Genomic DNA, 19,799 nt, shown 5'->3' with positions numbered 1-19,799 from the left:
ATTATCTGTTTCAATTCAGCTTCTGAGCTTAGTGGCATTATGAAGAACATATTGTGTAATACTATGCTGCCAGACTCTCTTGGCTAAGAGTTGAGGAGAGACTGACTGCATCACTTCTTCTTTAAAAAAATAGACAATGTGTTGAAAATTCCAAATTGTTTGCATAGTCAACTTTCACACAACTCTGACACACACACTTCCCCCACCAGACATGCCACCAGGGGTCTTTTCAGTCCCCAAATCCAGAACAAATTCAGCGTACAGTCTTATATAGAGCCATTATTGCATGGAACTCCATTCCATCTCATATTGCTCAAATAAACAGTAAACCTGGTTTTAACAAAACAGATAAAACAACACCTCACGGCACAACGCCTCTCCCCTATTTGACCTAGATAGTTTGTGTGTATGCATTATTATATGTAGGCTGTGTGCCTTTACAAAGAAATATATGTTGTTCTGTCCTTGAGCTGTTCTTGTCTATTAATGTTCTGTATTATGTCATGTTTTGTGTTGGACCCCAGGAAGAGTAGCTGCTGCTTTCGCAACAGCTAATGGGCATCTTAATAAAATACCATCTACAAAAAAAGTAAGGTCAAGAGAAACCAGAGACGTGTTCTGTGGGCACGAAATTGGGAGACATTTTCTGAGACAAAGGTGGCACTAAAAAATGTTCTCATTTAGGCCCTAGTACATAACCCAGGTGACCCCTAGATACACAGGTGAGTCCAGCTGAGCCAGCAGGTGATCATGGGGACTGACCGATAATGGCAGTGGGCTTGATGGTGTGCACCACCTCCTCCAGGGTCTTGATGTGGGCGTGGTCATGGGCAAACTCCTCCTTCTCATGGTTCAGGTTTCCTCTGCCCTGTGGGTCGCATAATGATGACATCAGTAAATCTGACATACTACTGGATCCTGTTCAGGAGGGAGCAATGTTGTGAATGTTGCTGATACAAATGACTGACATTCCCTATTCTACATGACAGTGCAGCATGACTGTTCTACATATGACATTTCTATCTGAAACTCTAGGATGTTGCATCCTACATATCTAGATGGACAGCTTGGGAGAATGCTTATCAGATCAGTGTTTTGAAGCTATTCAAGTGTGTTAGGAGCAATGTTCCCTCTAAGCTCTGTAATAATGGTATGGGAATAACAATGCATTTTATTTAGCATCAAACAACATGTTCAGTCACCTCCTTATCTGAAGGACAAGTGGATAAACAGGTTAATGTTTTGCCCTACGTGTTTAGTTTTCAAAAGTCTCATGGATTGTAAGCCTACATTGAACACCAGACATTGGCTGCTACTTTAGTCTGAATAATAGGCCCCTCTGGTAACCCTACGTTATGATCAAATAGCCACAGTAGCCTACTTTACCACTGTCTGAAACTGTAACTTAAAGCTGGTACCGCCTCAGTGTTCACAGTATGCACGTGCTGGAAGTTGCACAGAATTTGACCAATGTTCAAGTTTGCGCTCAGCAGAACTGAAATTTGCTCAGTGCCGAAAATGTTTTGAGGGAACATTGATTAGCTATGATATTATGGTATTGCAGTTACCTTGACGATGAGGCCCCTGGAGTCGACCATCCAGATCTTCTTTGCGGCGTCTGTGGCGGACACTCCCTCCTTCGCCATGGCCATGATCAACAGGTGGGCGATGCCCAGTGCAGCCTGGTCAAAAAAGACACATCGTCCCATGATGCATCTTGCTGCCAACCAATCGAACCAATCATTGGCATACAACATGATGATTATAAAGCCATTTCATATGCATGCTTTTGTTACCTTACAGGGCTTGATTCAAGAGAGTGAGTCCAAACGTTAATAAATCTTGGACAAAGAGTTTATAATTAACACAGATCAGCACGTTTGTCCTCTTACCTCCCCTGCTCCCTGGAACACAAAGGTGTGGTCTGACAGTTTGTTCTTGGTGATCTTCAGAGCAGCCAATACTCCAGCTACTGCTACTGAGGCTGTACCTGGGAGAGGGAGAGAGTGAGTTAGAGAGGGTGATAAACACCAGGGATGGGTTGTAAAAGTTGTGATTGGTTTTGCACATCTATCTTTCAACAAAACAAAACATCATATAATGTGTCATGAGGAGGTCATCAGTGAGCCACACAGCCTACAAATCCCAATAAATGTCTAGGGAAGGTTTAATTTTTTATTTAAAGTTGTATTTATTTAAAGTTGTATTTAAAAACACTCCAGGTCACTCTTGTACGTCTGAAACTAAATAGAAAGTATGTCGAAATTATAATGGACTTTTACGTTTTCAAATTACTGCCCTCTATCTGGCCCGCAAATTGCTTTTGACCAACAAATCGGTCAGGAAAAAATTATGTGTGGCACTCCGCTGAATTTTGAAATCCCGATATGGCCCTTGAGTAAAAATGATTGCCCACTCCGGTCTAGCGGGTAGGGGGTGGGAGTAGATTTTGGATAGGGCCAAAGAGAGAGGGAGAGAGAGATTTACCTTGGATGTCATCGTTGAAGGTGCAGTAGTGGTTGCGGTACTTGTTGAGGAGGCGGAAGGCGTTGGAGTTGGCAAAATCCTCAAACTGGATCAGACAGTTCATCCCGTACCTGCAGCGCAGAGTAGTGAACGGTCGGTCAGATAGTCAAATTACACAGACACACACACACACACACACACACTACCCACTTGTCAGTAACTGCCTGCATGAACTCATCGATGAGATCATCATACTCCTTTCCTCTGACCCTCTTGTGCTTTAGACCGATGTACAGGGGGTCTTCCAGGAGCGCCTGATCAAAGATTAAACATCATCACCTTCACACTCTACGACAAGGAGCAGGATTTGGGTTAAGGTTATGTTTAAAATCCGATTTTAGGACTTGGTGGTGTGGTGTGGCTGTGCAAGCTAGTGACCACTCTGCAGAGCTGCCTCAATATATGACTCACTATATGAGTAATCTCAATAAATGCCAACCTGCGGATGACGACCTTTAGGGAAATAAGGGAGGTAACTAAGTGATAGCGGAGCCCTGAATTCCAAACAACTTCTAGGGAAGATACTGCCTTTTCTATATGGCTGGGTCAAATGATAAGGACCATGATATTAGCCAACGAAGGCCTATCAGCCCTGGGTGTTTCCTCATGGAGTGTCCCAGTTGAAGTACCTGGTTGTCGGTGCCCACGTCCAGCAGCACTGGCAGACACTGTTGGGGTGGCACTCCTCCGCAGGCTGTGTACAGGGCCAGTTTGCCCACGGGGATGCCCATGCCGTAACTTCCCAGGTCACCCAGACCCAGGATACGCTCTCCGTCCGTCACCACAATGGCCTGTGGAATACACAAACACGGTTTGGTTCACCTGGTGAAACTTCTAGTCTCCAGCTAAGAGCCTTATGCTGTTTACACCCTCATGTCTACATCCTGTACCATGCAGTAAAGCAAAGCTTGTGTGTGTGTGTGTGGTACTCCTCACCTTGATGTTCTCCTCAGGCCAGGAGTTGAGCATGGTGGCGATGTGACCTTTATCATGGATGGTGATGAAGAGACCTCTGTGGGATACAGTTGAAGTCAGAAGTTTACATTCACCTTCGCCAAATACATTTAAACTCAGTTTTCCTGACAATTAATCCAAGTAAAAATTCCCTGTCTTAGGTCAGTTAGGACAACCACTTTATTTTAAGAATGTGAAATGTCAGAATAATAGTAGAGAGAATGATTTATTTCAGCTTTTATTTCCTTAACTAACAATCCCAGTGGGTCTGAAGTTTACATACACTCAATTAGTATTTGGTAGCATTGCCTTTAAATTGTTTAACTTGGGTCAAATGTTTCAGGTAGCCTTCCACAAGCTTACCACAATAAGTTGCCTGAATTTTGGCCCATTCCTCCTGACAGAGCTGGTGTAACTGAGTCAGGTTTGCTCGCAGACGCTTTTTCAGTTCTGCCCACATATTTTCTATAGGATTGAGGTCAGGGCTTTGTGATGGCCACTCCAATACCTCAACTTTGTTGTCATTAAGCCATTTTTCCACAACTTTGGAAGTATGCTTGGGGTCATTGTCCATTTGGAAGACCCATTTGCAACCAAGCTTTAACTTCCTGATTGATGTCTTGAGATATTTCTTCAAAATATCCACATAATTTTCCTCCCTCATGATGCCATCTATTTTGTGAAGTGCATCAGTCCCTCCTGCAGCAAAGCACCCCCACAACACGATGCTGCCACCCCCGTGCTTCACGGTTGGGATGGTGTTCTTCGGCGGCTTCGTGGTCCCATGGTGTTCATACTTGCATACTATTGTTTGTACAGATGAACGTGGTACCTTCAGTCATTTGGAAATTGATCCCAAGGATGAACCAGACTTGTGGAGGTCTACAATTGTTTTTCTTGATTTTCCCATGATGTCAAGCAAAGAGGCACTGAGTTTGAAGGTAGGCCTTGAAATACATCCACAGGTACACCTCCAATTGACTCAAATGATGTAAATGAGCCTATCAGAAGCTTCTAAAGCCATAACATAATTTTCTGGAATTTTCCAAGCTGTTTAAAGCCACAGTCAACTTAGTGTATGTAAACGTCTGACCCACTGGAATTGTGATACAGTGAATTTTAACTGGAATAATCTGTCTGTAAACAATTGTTGGAAAAATTACTTGTGTCATGCACAAAGTAAATGTCCTAACCGACTTGCCAAAACTATAGTTTGTTAACAAGAAATTTGTAGAGTGGTTGAAAAACGAGTTTTACTGACTCCAACCTAAGTGCATGTAAACTTCTGACTTCAACTGTACATGCTAACACTTCAGAACTACTGAGCCACTATGATCACACAACAATGCTCTGTCTCTCTCTGTGTGTGTGTGTGTGTGTGTGTGTGTCTGTACATGTGTGTGTATGTATGTAGGTGTGTGTCAGTGTGTCATGTCTACCGTGGTCTCCTGAAGGCCAGTCCGTACTGTTGGCAGGCCAGCCCTACTGTAAAATGTGTGTGTATGTGTGTGTGTCTGTACGTGTGTGTCAGTGTGTCATGTCTACCGTGGTCTCCTGAAGGCCAGTCCGTACTGTTGGCAGGCCAGCCCTACTGTAGGCGTATAGACGATGGGCATGAACTCCTCTACGTCAGATGTCAGCAGGCGGTAAAACAACTTCTCATTCCTGTCCTGCAAAGTCATTAGCAAGATGTACCTGAGAGAGAGAGATAGAGAGAGAAATAGCGATAGGGAGAGAGAAATAGCGATAGGGAGAGAGAAATAGCGATAGGGAGAGAGAAATAGCGATAGGGAGAGAAATAGAGAGAGAGAGAAATAGACAGAGCGAGAGAAACAGCGATAGGGAGAGAGAAAGAGAGAGAGAGAGAAATAGTGATAGGGAGAGAGAAAGAGAGGGAGAGAGAAATAGACAGAGAGCGAGAGAGCAACAGGAAATGTAGGACAAGGTGAAACAGAGCTGAAAGTGATAGTGATGATCGTGATGATAGTAATAGTGATGCTAGTAATAGTGATGGTGATTATAGTAATAGTGATGATTATAGTAATAGTGATGAATGTGATAGTAATAGTGATGATTATAGTAATAGTGATGAATGTGATAGTAATAGTGATAATAGTAATAGTGATGAATGTGATAGTAATAGTGATAATAGTAATAGTGATGAATGTGATAGTAATAGTGATAATGGTGATTATAGTAATAGTGATGAATGTGATAGTAATAGTAATAGTGATGATTATAGTAATAGTGATGAATGTGATAGTAATAGTGATAATAGTAATAGTGGTGATAGTGATGAGTTGATAGCGTTGCTAGTTTTTAGTGATAGTGATGATAGTGATAATAGTAATAGTGGTGATAGTGCTTGTGATGATAGTGATTAGTGATAATGAGGGGGAGGAAAGTTTCTGTATTTCTGTCTGTATGTGCATTTTTAGCCATTGTGTGTTGTGTGTTTGTATATGCAAGTGTATTATTTGTATCTGTGTGTGTGTGTGCTCACTTGTCGAGGGGGTTGCGGCCCTCGTAGCTCCTCATGATGCGGAGCACCTGGACGTCCTGGGAGAGGAAGACTGGGGGCAGCAGGCCGTGGATGCCCAGCTGCAGGCGCTCCTGCAGGGTGAAGGCCATGCCCTACGGGGGGGGGTTGGAGGACCACATATCCAACATTAGGATTGATCGCTCCAATGTTGTAGCATTGGTCTAGCTAGCTGTTGCTCACATAAACACCCAGCTATCAGGTGTTTACAATTATTGTCTTTCGATAAAGAAGCTGTGGTGCTTTAGCTATGTTGTGGTTCTGATCATGTCTGTAGCATTCCTTTATTAGGCCTATTGCATGAAGGGAAATTCTTATGGTTGCTCAGCGGGCTGATTGGGTCGTGACTTTGAGATCTGGTTGTGGTTAGTGCCACTCTACTTTGTCATGTCAGTATTCTGGAGGGGTGTGTTTCAGCATTTGGGGGTGTGGAGGTCATCTATTTATTCTGTCCAATGGGATAGGAGCCTGAATTCCCTCCCCTGTGAACTCTTCTAATATCTTCTTTCCTCTTTCTCACACACTCGCTCTACCTCTTCTTTCTTCAATGGAAAGAACTATTCTGAAAGCCAGAGAGGCCCGTCATGGAAATAAATCACAAAATAAAAACTGTTCACCAACTTGCAACAGTAAATATACCAGTGTCACTATGTAAAGTTGTGATATTGTAATGTGACACTTGCACCTGTGGTTTGGTTTCCATTAATAATAAACACCTATTAATGTGTCAATCACAGTGACACTCTCCAACTATGAGATGTTAACCTTCAAATGGAACCTAAATCCACTTCCTCATTTCAGTGTGATACAAGTGAGGGATTTGAACTGAACTTGAGCGCATTGTTTAAGGAACCCAAGAACTGTTTGATGGTGTGACCCATCGTCAAATCATTCAATATGTTGAAAGGTGAATGGGACTGCGTTTAGAGTTGATATGAAGCGGGAGTTTGAGAAGATTAATGATCATTATCAGTCTACAACTTAGCTTCACACAAACATAATTATTTCAACAACACATACAACTAACACACAAAAAAATACTAAATGGAAATACATTATTCGTATACTTATACATTGCATTCAAGAAAGTATTCAGACCATCGAATTTTTCCACATTTTGTTACAGCCTTATTCTAAAATGGATTACATTGTTTCTCCCCCTCATCAATCTACACACACTATCCCATAATGACAAAGCCAAAAATTGTTCTTAAGAAATTTTGACAAATGTATAAAAATTAAATTAAGAAATATCACATGAACATAAGTATTTAGACCCTTTGCTCAGTACTTTGTTGAAGCACCTTTGGCAGCGATAACAGTCTTGAGTCTTCATGGGTATGACTCTACAAGCTTGGCACACCTGTATTTGGGGAGTTTCTTCCATTCTTCTCTGCAGATCCTCTGTCAGGTTGGTTTTTGAGCATCACTGCACAGCTTTTTCAGGTCTCACCAGAGATATTCAATCTGGTTCAAGTCCAGGCTCTGGCTGGGCCACTCAAGGACTTTCAGATACTTGTCTCAAAGCCACTCCTGCGTTGTCTTCGCTATGTGCTTAGGGTTGTTGTCCTGTTGAAAGGCGAACCTACGCCCCAGTCTGAGGTCCTGACAATCTGGAGCAGGTTTTCATCAAGGATCTTTCTGTACTTTGCTCCGTTCATCTTTTCCTCGATCCTGACTAGTCTCCCAGTCCCTGCCATTGAAAAACATTCACACAGCATGATGTTGCCACCACCATACTTCACCGTAGGCATGGTGCCAGGTTTCCTCCAGATGCTTGGCATTCAGGACGAAGAGTTCAATCTTGATTTCATCAGATCCGAGATTGTTTCTAGTGGTCTGAGAGTCTTTTAGGTGCCTTTTGGCAAACTCCAAGTGGGCTATCATGAGCCTTTTACTGAGGAGTGGCATCCGTCTGGCCACTCTACCATAAAGGCCTGATTGTTGTAAAGATGGATGTTCTTCTTGAAGGTTTGTCCATCTCCATAGAAGAACTCTGGAGCTCTGTCAAAGTGACCATTGGGTTCTTGGTCACCTACCTGACCAAGGCCCTTCTTCCCTGATTTCTCAGTTTGGCCGGGCGGCTAGCTCTAGGAAGAGTCTTGGTGGTTCCAAACTTCTTCCATTTAAGAATGATTGAGGCCACTGTGTTCTTGGGGACCTTCAATGCGGCAGAATTTTTTGGGGTACCCTTCCCCAAATCTGTGCATCGACACAACCCTGTCTCCAAGCTCTACGGACAATTCCTTTGACCTCATCGCTTGGTTTTTGCTCTGACATGCACTGTCAACTGTGGGACCTTATATAGACAGGTGTGTGCCTTTCCAAATCATGTCCAATCAATTGAATTTACCACAGGTGGACTCCAAGTTGTAGAAACATCTCAAGGATAATCAATGGAAACAGGATGCACCTGAGCTCAATTTCAAGTCTCATAGCAAAAGGGTCTGAATACTTATGTTAATAAGGTATTTCCGTTTTCGCTTTGTCATCATGGGCTATTGTGTGTAGGTTGAACCCTCGGGTTCTTGCCGTGGGGGAGATCTCCGTGGGCTATACTCAGCCTTCTCTCAGGGTAGTAAGTTGATGGACTGTGGATATCCCGCCAGTGGTGTGGGGGCTGTGCTTTGGAAAAGTGGGTGGGGTTATATCCTGCCTAGTTGGCCCTGCCTGGGGGTATTGTCGGATGGGGCCACAGTGTATCCAGTCCCCTCCTATTTCAGCCTCCAGTATCCATGCTGCAATAGTTTGTGTCGGGGGGCTAGGGTCATTCTGTTATATCTGGTGTAATTCTCCTGTCTTATCAGGTGTCCTGTGTGAATCTAAGTACGCTTCCTCTAATTCTCTCTCTCTCTCCGTCCCGGAGGACCTGAGCCCTGGGACCATGCCTCAGGACTACCTGGCCTGATGACTCCTTGCTGCCACAAATTCACCTGATCGTGCTGCTTCTCCAGTTTCAACTGTTCTGCCTGCAGCTATGGAACCCTGACCTGTTCACGGGACATGCTACCTTGTCCCAGACCTGCTGTTTGACTCTCTCTCTACCGCACCTGCTATCTCGAACTCTCATAGCTCTGCTATGAGGCGGCAGGTAGTCTAGTGGTTAGAGTTTTGGGCCAGTAACCGAAAGGTTGCTAGATCGAATCCCCGAGCTGACAATGTAAAAATCTGTAATTCTGCCCATGAACAAGGCAGTTAACCCACCGTTCCTAGGCCGTCATTGTAAATAAGAATTTGTTCTTAACTGACTTGCCTAGTTAAATAAAGTTTTTTTTAAAATTATAATAATAATAATTAAAAGCCAAATGACATTTACTCCTGAGGTGCTGACCTGTTGCACCCTCCTGCCTTTCTAGGGAGTTTTTCCTAGCCACCGTGCTTCTACGTCTGCATTGCTTGCTGTTTGGGGTTTCAGGCGGTTCTGTATAGCACTTGGTGACATCGGCTGACTTAAAAAGGGCTTCATAAATAAAATTGATTGATGAGGAAAACATTTAATTTAAAACATTTAAAGTAAACCCCTTAAGGAAACAGCTGACCAGCAACTGCAATTACACCTTCAGTCTACACTGACCTCCAGAGAGAGAGTGCGAAAGAGTACTGGAGAATGCGGATAAAAATCATACTAAAAACACTTGTGTTCTGGTTAACATAAAGACCTCTGCACTATACAATTAAAATGCCTGGTGTGCAAAACATGCTATAAAAAGGCCACCAGGTGTTTTGAGGTTTTTCCTCACAGAAAGTGCAGAATAGCAGTTTTAACAATGGACAATTCCTGTTCAGTTTAGCCTTATTAGCGTCAACACCAATAACCTGAAATCCCCGGACAATGTGTGTGTAGGAGCTGATGGACTACATACAGTGCCTTGCGAAAGTATTCGGCCCCCTTGAACTTTGCGACCTTTTGCCACATTTCAGGTTTCAAACATAAAGATATAAAACTGTATTTTTTTGTGAAGAATCAACAACAAGTGGGACACAATCATGAAGTGGAACGACATTTATTGGATATTTCAAACTTTTTTAACAAATCAAAAACGGAAAAATCTCCAGAAGTTCAGTGAGGATCTCTGAATGATCCAATGTTGACCTAAATGACTAATGATGATAAATCCACCTGTGTGTAATCAAGTCTCCGTATAAATGCACCTGCACTGTGATAGTCTCAGAGGTCCGTTAAAAGCGCAGAGAGCATCATGAAGAACAAGGAACACACCAGGCAGGTCCGAGATACTGTTGTGAAGAAGTTTAAAGCCGGATTTGGATACAAAAAGATTTCCCAAGCTTTAAACATCCCAAGGAGCACTGTGCAAGCGATAATATTGAAATGGAAGGAGTATCAGACCACTGCAAATCTACCAAGACCTGGCCGTCCCTCTAAACTTTCAGCTCATACAAGGAGAAGACTGATCAGAGATGCAGCCAAGAGGCCCATGATCACTCTGGATGAACTGCAGAGATCTACAGCTGAGGTGGGAGACTCTGTCCATAGGACAACAATCAGTCGTATATTGCACAAATCTGGCCTTTATGGAAGAGTGGCAAGAAGAAAGCCATTTCTTATATCCATAAAAAGTGTTGTTTAAAGATTGCCACAAGCCACCTGGGAGACACACCAAACATGTGGAAGAAGGTGCTCTGGTCAGATGAAACCAAAATTGAACTTTTTGGCAACAATGCAAAACGTTATGTTTGGCGTAAAAGCAACACAGCTCATCACCCTGAACACACCATCCCCACTGTCAAACATGGTGGTGGCAGCATCATGGTTTGGGCCTGCTTTTCTTCAGCAGGGACAGGGAAGATGGTTAAAATTGATGGGAAGATGGATGGAGCCAAATACAGGACCATTCTGGAAGAAAACCTGATGGAGTCTGCAAAAGACCTGAGACTGGGACGGAGATTTGTCTTCCAACAAGACAATGATCCAAAACATAAAGCAAAATCTACAATGGAATGGTTCAAAAATAAACATATCCAGGTGTTAGAATGCCCAAGTCAAAGTCCAGACCTGAATCCAAACGAGAATCTGTGGAAAGAACTGAAAACTGCTGTTCACAAATGCTCTCCATCCAACCTCACTGAGCTCGAGCTGTTTTGCAAGGAGGGATGGGAAAAAATGTCAGTCTCTCGATGTGCAAAACTGATAGAGACATACCCCAAGCGACTTACAGCTGTAATCGCAGCAAAAGGTGGCGCTACAAAGTGTTAACTTAAGGGGGCTGAATAGTTTTGCACGACCAATTTTTCAGTTTTTGATTTGTTAAAAAAGTTTGAAATATCCAATAAATGTCATTCCACTTCATGATTGTGTCCCACTTGTTGTTGATTCTTCACAAAAAAATACAGTTTTATATCTTTATGTTTGAAGCCTGAAATGTGGCAAAAGGTCGCAAAGTTCAAGGGGGCCGAATACTTTCGCAAGGCACTGTAGTTCCTAGTTCAGTTATAGAACTACAATTACAAATGTTCAGATTAATGGAAGTGACTATTTCTTTTTTTTCCCACCTTTATTTAACCAGGTAGGCTAGTTGAGAACACCTTTATTTAACCAGGTAGGCTAGTTGAGAACACCTTTATTTAACCAGGTAGGCTAGTTGAGAACAAGTTCTCATTTACAACTGCGACCTGGCCAAGATAAAGCAAAGCAGTGTGAACAGACAACACAGAGTTACACATGGAGTAAGTTTATTTAACCTTGTTAAAAGATAATACCAGTTGTGATTACTAACCTGAGGCACAATCCTACTGTGTGTGTCACATGACCCAATTTGGACCAGGTGATAGACAGCCTATAGAGCCTATTGAGAGCCTATAAAGAGGATATAGAGAGGCTATAGAGAGCCTATAGAGAGGCTATAGAGAGGCTATAGAGAGGCATAGAGAGGCTACAGAGAGCCTATAGAGAGGCTACAGAGAGCCTATAGAGAGGCTATAGAGAGGCATAGAGAGGCTACAGAGAGGCTACAGAGAGCCTATAGAGAGGCTATAGAGTCGTGGCCAAAAGTAATGAGAAAGACCCTAATATTAATTTCCACAATGTTTGCTGCTTCAGTGTCTTTAGATATTTTTGTCAGGTGTTACTATGGAATACTGAAGTATCATTACAAGCATTTCATACGTGTCAAAGGCTTTTATTGACAATTGCATGAAGTTGATGCAAAGAGTCAATATTTGCAGTGTTGACCCTTCTTTTTCAAGACCTATGCAATCCGCCCTAGCATGCTATCAATTAACTTCTGGGCCACATCCTGACTGATGACAGCCCATTCTTGCATAATCAATGCTTGGAGTTTGTAAGAATTTGTGGGTTTCCTGGCCATGGACCCAAAATATTGATGTTTTGTTCCCCGAGCCACTTAGTTATCGCTTTTGCCTTATAGCAAGGTGCTCCATCATGCTGGAAAATATATTGTTCATCGCCAAACTGTTCCTGGATGGTTGGGAGAAGTTGCTCTCGGAGGATGTGTTGGTGCCATTCTTTATTCATGGCTGTGTTCTTAGGCAAAATTGTGAGTGAGCCCACTCCCTTGTCTATGAAGCAACCCCACACATGAATGGTCTCAGGATGCTTTACTGTTGTCATGACACAGGACTGATGGTAGCGCTCACCTTGTCTTCTCCGGACAAGCTTTTTTCCAGATGCCCCAAACAATCAGAAAGGGGATTCATCAGAGAAAATGACTTTACCCCAGTCCTCAGCAGTCCAATCGCTGTACCTTTTGCAGAATATCAGTCTGTCCCTGATGTTTTTCCTGGAGAGATGTGGCTTCTCTGCTGCCCGTCTTGACACCAGGCCATCCTCCAAATGTCTTCGCCTCACTGTGCATGCAGATGGACTCACACCTGCCTGCTGCCATTCCTGAGCAAGCTCTGTACTGGCGGTCCTGGCGCTTGCTGGACTTTCTTGGGTACCCTGAAGCCTTCATCACAACAATTAAACCGCTCTCCTTGAAGTTCTTGATGACCCGATAAATGGTTGATTTAGGTGCAATCTTACTGGCAGCAATATCCTTGCCTGTGAAGCCCTTTTTGTGCAAAAGCAATGATGACGGCACGTGTTTCCTAGCAGGTAACTGTGGCTGACAGAGGAAGAACAATGATTCCAAGCACCAGCCTCCTTTTGAAGCTTCCAGTCTGTTATTCGAACTCAATCAGCATGACAGAGTGATCTCCAGCCTTGTCAACACTCACACATGATGTCAGCTGGTCCTTTGTGGCAGGGCTGAAATGCAGTGGAAATGTTTTTGGGGGATTCAGTTCATTTGCATGGCAAAGAGGGACTTTGCAATTAATTGCTATTTATCTGATCACATAACATTCTGGAGTATATGCAAATTGCCATCATACAAACTGAGGCAGCAGACTTTGTGAAAATTAATATGTGTCATTCTCAAAACTTTTGGCCACGACTATAGAGAGGATATAGAGAGGCTATGGAGAGGCTATAGAGAGGCTATAGAGAGGATATAGAGAGGCTATAGAGAGGATACAGAGAAGCTATGGAGAGGATGTAGAGAGCCTAATATTACCCTTAAAACTACTACTACTACTTTTAATGTTGTACCTATCAATTGCAATCATTAGCAATCACCTATATTAGCAAACATATTTATGTTCAAACTTCAAATTGTTCTATTAGGTCTCTATTGGTTATTTTTTGCAATGAACGATATCCGCAAAAAGTCCACGATAAGTGGTCGGTTGGGTCAGTGTCTATCAACCTCTGTTTATCGTCCCAGATCTAACAGACAGCCTATAGAGAGACTATACAGAACCCAGGGCCCATTTGATCTCTGTTTATCGTCCCAGATCTAACAGACAGCCTATAGAGAGACTATACAGAACCCAGGGCCCATTTGATCTCTGTTTATCGTCCCAGATCTAACAGACAGCCTATAGAGAGACTATACAGAACCCAGGGCCCATTTGATCTCTGTTTATCGTCCCAGATCTAACAGACAGCCTATAGAGAGACTATACAGAACCCAGGGCCCATTTGATCTCTGTTTATCGTCCCAGATCTAAGACAGCCTATAGAGAGACTATACAGAACCCAGGGCCCATTTGATCTCTGTTTATCGTCCCAGATCTAACAGACAGCCTATAGAGAGGCTATAGAGAGGCCATAGAGAGACTATAGAGAGACTAGGGCCCATTTGAACTTACATCTGCAAGGGCAAACATGATCAGAATCAGAAACATATTTGCATTTGCATTTGCATCCCATCCAACTACCTCATCCCAATACTGTTTTGTTTTTTTGCTCCTTGCACCCCTGTATCTCTACTTGTGTTTTAATTGCTAAATTGTAATTATTTCGCAACTATGGCCTATTTATTGCCTTACCTCCCTTATTTTACCTCATTTGCACACACTGTATATATATTCTTCTATTTTGTTATTGACTGTATGTTTGTTTACTCCATGTGTAACTCTGTGTTGTTGTTTGTGTCGCACTGCTTTGCTTTATCTTGGCCAGGTCGCAGTTGTAAATGAGAACTTGTTCCTAACTAGCCTACCTGGTTAAATAAAGGTGAAATAAAAAATGACAAAATCAGGCCTTTATGTTTAGAGTGGCTAGACAGAAGCCACTCCTCAGTAAAAGGCACATGATAGCCTGCTTGGAGTTTACCGAAAGAACTCTCAGACCATGAGAAACAAGATTTTCTGGTCTGATGAAACCAAGAATGAACCTTTTGGCCTGAATGCCATGCGTCACGTCTGGAGGCAACCTGCCTCCATCCTTACGGTGAAGCATGGTGGTGACAGCATCACGCTGTTGGGATGTTCTTTAGCGGCAGTGACTGGGAGACTAGCCAGGATTGAGGGAAAGATGAACTGAACAAAGTGCAGAGAGATCATTGATGAAAACCTGCTCCAGAGCGCTCAGGACCTCAGACTGGGGGCGAAGGTTCACCCTCCAACAGGACAACGACCCTAAGCACACAGCCAAGACAACACTGGAGTGGCTTCGGGACAAGTATCTGAATGTCCTTGAGTTGCCCAGCCAGAGCCTGGACTTGAACCAGATCTAACATCTCTGGAGAGACCTGAAAATAGCTGTGCAGCGACGCTCCCCATCCAACCTGACTGATCTTGAGAGGATCTGCAGAGAAGAATGGGAGAAACTCCCCAAATACAGATGTGCCAAGCTTGTAGCATCATACCCAAGAAGACTTGAGGCTGTAATCGCTGCCAAAGGTGCTTCAACAAAGTACTGAGTAAAGGGTCTGAATACTTACTTATGTAAATGGGATATTTTATATTTGCAAACATTTCTAATTTCTAATCTAATTACCTGTTTTTGCTTTGTCATTATGGGGTATTGTGTGTGTATATTGATGAATAAACAAACAATTTAATACATTTTAGAATAAGGCTGTAAAGTAACAACATTTTTAAAAAGTCAAGGGGTCTGAATACTATCCAAATGCACTGTATTTTTCCAACAATTCCTTACTGTATGTCATGGAATTTTGGGTGAAACAAACTATTTTTAAAACCTCTGATGAAATTGGTTTTGTAGCATAAAACTGGGAATTTGTTATTTTTTACTGATATTATTGTCTGTTTCATATCTGCAATTTTTTTTAAATCATATTACTCCAGTGCTAGCCTCTCTACACTGGCTTCCTGTCAAAGCAAGGGCTGATTTCAAGGTTTTACTGCTAACCTACAAAGCATTACATGGGCTTGCTCCTACCTATCTCTCTGATTTGGTCCTGCCGTACATACCTACACGTAGGCTGCGGTCACAAGACGCAGGCCTCCTAATTGTCCCTAGAATTTCTAAGCAAACAGCTGGAGGCAGGGCTTTCTCCTATAGAGCTCCATTTTTATGGAACGGTCTGCCTACCCATGTCAGAGACGCAAACTCGGTCTCAACCTTTAAGTCTTTACTGAAGACTCATCTCTTCAGTGGGTCATATGATTGAGTGTAGTCTGGCCCAGGAGTGGGAAGGTGAACGGAAAGGCTCTGGAGAAACGAACCGCCCTTGCTGTCTCTGCCTGGCCGGTTCCCCTCTTTCCACTGGGATTCTCTGCCTCTAACCCTATTACAGGGGCTGAGTCACTGGCTTACTGGGGCCCTCTAATGCCGTCCCTGGAAGGGGTGCGTCACCTGAGTGGGTTGATTGACTGATGTGGTCATCCTGTCTGGGTTGTGCCATGGCGGAGATCTTTGTGGGCTATACTCGGCCCTGTCTCAGGATGGTAAGTTGGTGGTTGAAGATATCCCTCTAGTGGTGTGGGGGCTGTGCTTTGGCAAAGTGGGTGGGGTTATATCCTTCCTGTTTGGCCCTGTCCGGGGGTGTCCTCGGATGGGTCCACAGTGTCTCCTGACCCCTCCTGTCTCAGCCTCCAGTATTTATGCTGCAGTAGTTTATGTGTCAGGGGGCTAGGGTCAGTTTGTTATATCTGGAGTACTTCTCCTGTCCTATTCGGTGTCCTATGTGAATCTAAGTGTGCGTTCTCTAATTCTCTCCTTCTCTCTCTCGGAGGACCTGAGCCCTAGGACCATGCCCCAGGATTACCTGACATGATGACTCCTTGCTGTCCCCAGTCCACCTGGCCGTGCTGCTGCTCCAGTTTCAACTGTTCTGCCTTCTTATTATTCGAACATGCTGATCATTTATGAACATTTGAACATCTTGGCCATGTTCTGTTTTAATCTCCACCCGGCACAGCCAGAAGAGGACTGGCCACCCCACATAGCCTGGTTCCTCTCTAGGTTTCTTCCTAGGTTTTGGCCTTTCTAGGGAGTTTTTCCTAGCCACCGTGCTTCCACACCTGCATTGCTTGCTGTTTGGGGTTTTAGGCTGGGTTTCTGTACAGCACTTCGAGATATCAGCTGATGTACGAAGGGCTATATAAATACATTTGATTTGATTTAATTAAAACGCTGTCAGTTCCACTTTAATTGGACTAGTAATCGAAAGGTTGCAAGTTCAAATCCCCGAGCTGACAAGGTACAAAATCTGTCGTTCTGCCCCTGAACAGGCAGTTAACCCACTGTTCCTAGGCCGTCATTGAAAATAAGAATTTGTTCTTAACTGACTTGCCTAGTAAAATAAAGGTTAAAAAAATAATTGTACACTCAGTGTGTATCTCTCTGTGATGTGTGGGAATACTTTGGAACAGATTTCCTAAATTGAAATCACTTGGAGCTGATCTGCTGGTGTTTTTACAGTCTTTTATGTCCAACAATTTTCTGAAAATAAATATGATTTTTTTTTTGCTCAGAAAACTTGGGGGGCCAAATAAAATCAATAAAATGGACCTTGATCCAGGGCTTTACCTTGTTCAGGTGTGGGTTTCTGGTAATGTCATAACCACGCTTCTTGGTGTTGACGCTGCCCTTGCAGCTCGAGACCGAGTGACACACTCTGACGGCCTCAAGGCAAGTCGCACGGGCCATCGTGACAGGGTGACCTGGTGCACCCACGAGGACCCTCATAGCGCCCACTGTGGTGATTCTGCACAGTGAGACACTCCTTCCCGGTAGGGAGTTCATATTTCCTGTGAGAGAGAGGGAGGAAGAGTGGCTGTGACACCGGTTACATACAGTGCTTGACTGTATAAGTGCCGGTACTCATTTTGGGTGCCGGTACTGGTTATATTTAGGTGCAGGAGCTCCACAATAATTTTGAGCTAATATGCTACAAGAGGAACAGGAGATGAAGCAGTAGAAATGTTGAGATGCCTGTACTCAGCAACGGTGAGTTCAAGTCCAAGTCAAGCGCTGCCATGGTTACATATTGGTTGATGGTTGGTGATGATGACTTGTCCTAAATCACAAGACAGACGACCTAGAATTCCATGCATGCAACATGCATAGCCTAATCAAGTTCAGCAAGGTTGCCCTCCACATATAGTTAACGACGTTAGGCCTTGAATGTATCACTTTATGGCTAGGTGAGGCAAAATATTTAATTAAACACAAACAGCAGGTGCCACGATGATGCTGGCATTGTAAATGCAGTGTTTACCAGTATCCTGTAATGGGCAGGTTTATGTTCCACCTAGGCCTACTATAGTTGAGCAATGTAACGTTATAGCTAAATCTCCAAATATAGACAACAGCACACAGAAATTGATTTATTTACAAAACAAACTGCGTCGCTCGCTACCTGAATACGGTTTGACGCTGCCCTCGAGTTCCAATCTGAAAAATCCTCAATCCTTTTAGGGTTGGGGTAGCAGACGACCGTCTCTCTTCGTCGCTGACGTTTTTTTCAGTGGATGTGAGTAGAATGGTCTAAACAGCTGATACAAGTTTATTTGACGTTGACGCTTTCGCCAAAGACCGTAGAACCGCCCATTTCGTCACCGCCGACCAATCGTGTTAAGCAAAATGTTGCTCATGGAAGATCGTAGCCGCACAAAAATATTTTGGACCCTCCCTTCCACCCCCCACTCCGCGCCCCTCCCTTCTGTGTACTTTATTTACCATCGCCAAAATTGTAGCCCTTCCTTTTTAAATAGAGTACTAGCGTAGGAGTAGTGATCATGATCATGTCAGATGCTATTTATTCAATTCAATTTAAGGGCTTTATTGGCATGGGAAACGTATGTTTACATTGCCAAAGCAAGTGAAATAGATAAAACAAAAGTGAAATAGATGTGAAAACACACTACAGTTTACCGTCATAATTATGGTCATACAGACCGATGCAGTGCGAGTGAAAAACAGATGTTGAGAATAAATGACAGAAGACAGTCAAATCCATCTCTGTTTTCTTTGTTTATCCCCCTTAGACAAAAATATATTTCCCATTTATATATGGTACTTTATTGTCCAGCTAGGGAGTTTCTGGTTCAGTCTGCAATGCTGAGTCACCAGCCAGATGTTATTGCTTACAACAAGAACCTCCGGATTTAGAATTATGTTACACCCAGAGACATTGAGACGTTCCAAGGAGTGCACCACCCTGCAGAGAAGTACTGAACAAAGAATGAATTTGCTGGGCAAATATAATAACTCTACTAGCATTTGATGTACATTATGTCTCAAGAAGGGTTGGGAAGGTTACTTTCTAAATGTGATCCTTTACAGTTACAGGTCCAAAATTGTAATTAGTAATGTAGCTTTTGGATTACCCAAACTCAGTAACGTAATCTGATTACATTCAGTTACTTTTAGATTACTTTCCCCTTAAGAGGCATTAGAAGACAAAAACGTTTGTTACCAATTGAACCACATCTATTGCAGGATAAATCAATGTTCAAGTTTACATAGCTGGCCATATATGGATGTTCAGTTTTACTTTATGGGATGATTATGTAGGCTTCTTGAAACCCATCGCTTTCTACTACATATAATAATACAATTAAATTATATCTTTACATTAAAAACCAAAGTCAATCAGAATGCCAGTCATTCCAATAAATGTTATACCCCTAGATCTTCAAGAATAGGACTTGGAAATATGAAGGTATAGATTAGTCAAATTGTTTTACCTGAGAATAACCCCAAAACTAAGGATTTAGCCAGCCCTACTCTGTTGTTTATGATTTTGTTGTCCTTGAGGACTGATTGGGCTCGTTGATTCGAGTTGATAAATAAATGCTGCGCTCATGGAATGGCATGCTTTGAGCACGACTGAAAAGTGCTATTTACATGTGAAAAAATGTATGCCATAAGCTGCATTTGCTATAGACCTGTTTACCTATTTGTTGGAACTTTGATATCTTGATAATATACAGCCATTTAAAGGGCAAATCAACAGATGAAACAAGAACAAAACAGTTGCCCCCGCCTCTGTTTTGGTAAAAA

The 19,799-nt window shown here is 42.9% G+C and overlaps 1 protein-coding gene across 2 annotated transcripts in view; it reads right to left on the bottom strand.

Annotated features, from left to right (window-relative positions):
* Positions 1–18,291, bottom strand: part of LOC109870542 (NADP-dependent malic enzyme-like) — a 22,384-nt gene extending 4,093 nt beyond the window's left edge. The window contains exons 1-12 of one of the 2 annotated variants that reach the window (XM_020461092.2): positions 18,154–18,288; positions 17,733–17,811; positions 17,322–17,542; positions 5,984–6,114; positions 5,026–5,175; positions 3,463–3,538; positions 3,156–3,317; positions 2,677–2,780; positions 2,488–2,597; positions 1,893–1,990; positions 1,569–1,682; positions 763–868 (exon numbers count right to left, since the gene is read on the bottom strand). In XM_020461092.2, coding sequence (XP_020316681.1) covers positions 763–868; positions 1,569–1,682; positions 1,893–1,990; positions 2,488–2,597; positions 2,677–2,780; positions 3,156–3,317; positions 3,463–3,538; positions 5,026–5,175; positions 5,984–6,114; positions 17,322–17,542; positions 17,733–17,772 — 1,312 coding nt within the window. In that variant the 5' untranslated portion in view covers positions 17,773–17,811; positions 18,154–18,288. Of the gene's footprint in view, positions 1–762; positions 869–1,568; positions 1,683–1,892; positions 1,991–2,487; positions 2,598–2,676; positions 2,781–3,155; positions 3,318–3,462; positions 3,539–5,025; positions 5,176–5,983; positions 6,115–17,321; positions 17,543–17,732; positions 17,812–18,153 lie in introns of both variants that reach the window. The other variant, XM_020461101.2, reaches the window with a different exon arrangement.
* Positions 18,292–19,799: the final 1,508 nt, after the last annotated feature.

The sequence above is a fragment of the Oncorhynchus kisutch genome, linkage group LG2 (genome assembly GCF_002021735.2).
Source record: "Oncorhynchus kisutch isolate 150728-3 linkage group LG2, Okis_V2, whole genome shotgun sequence".
NCBI lineage: Eukaryota > Metazoa > Chordata > Actinopteri > Salmoniformes > Salmonidae > Oncorhynchus > Oncorhynchus kisutch.
Note: the sequence above shows the minus strand (reverse complement) of the source record. Positions and strands in the feature narration are given on the sequence as shown.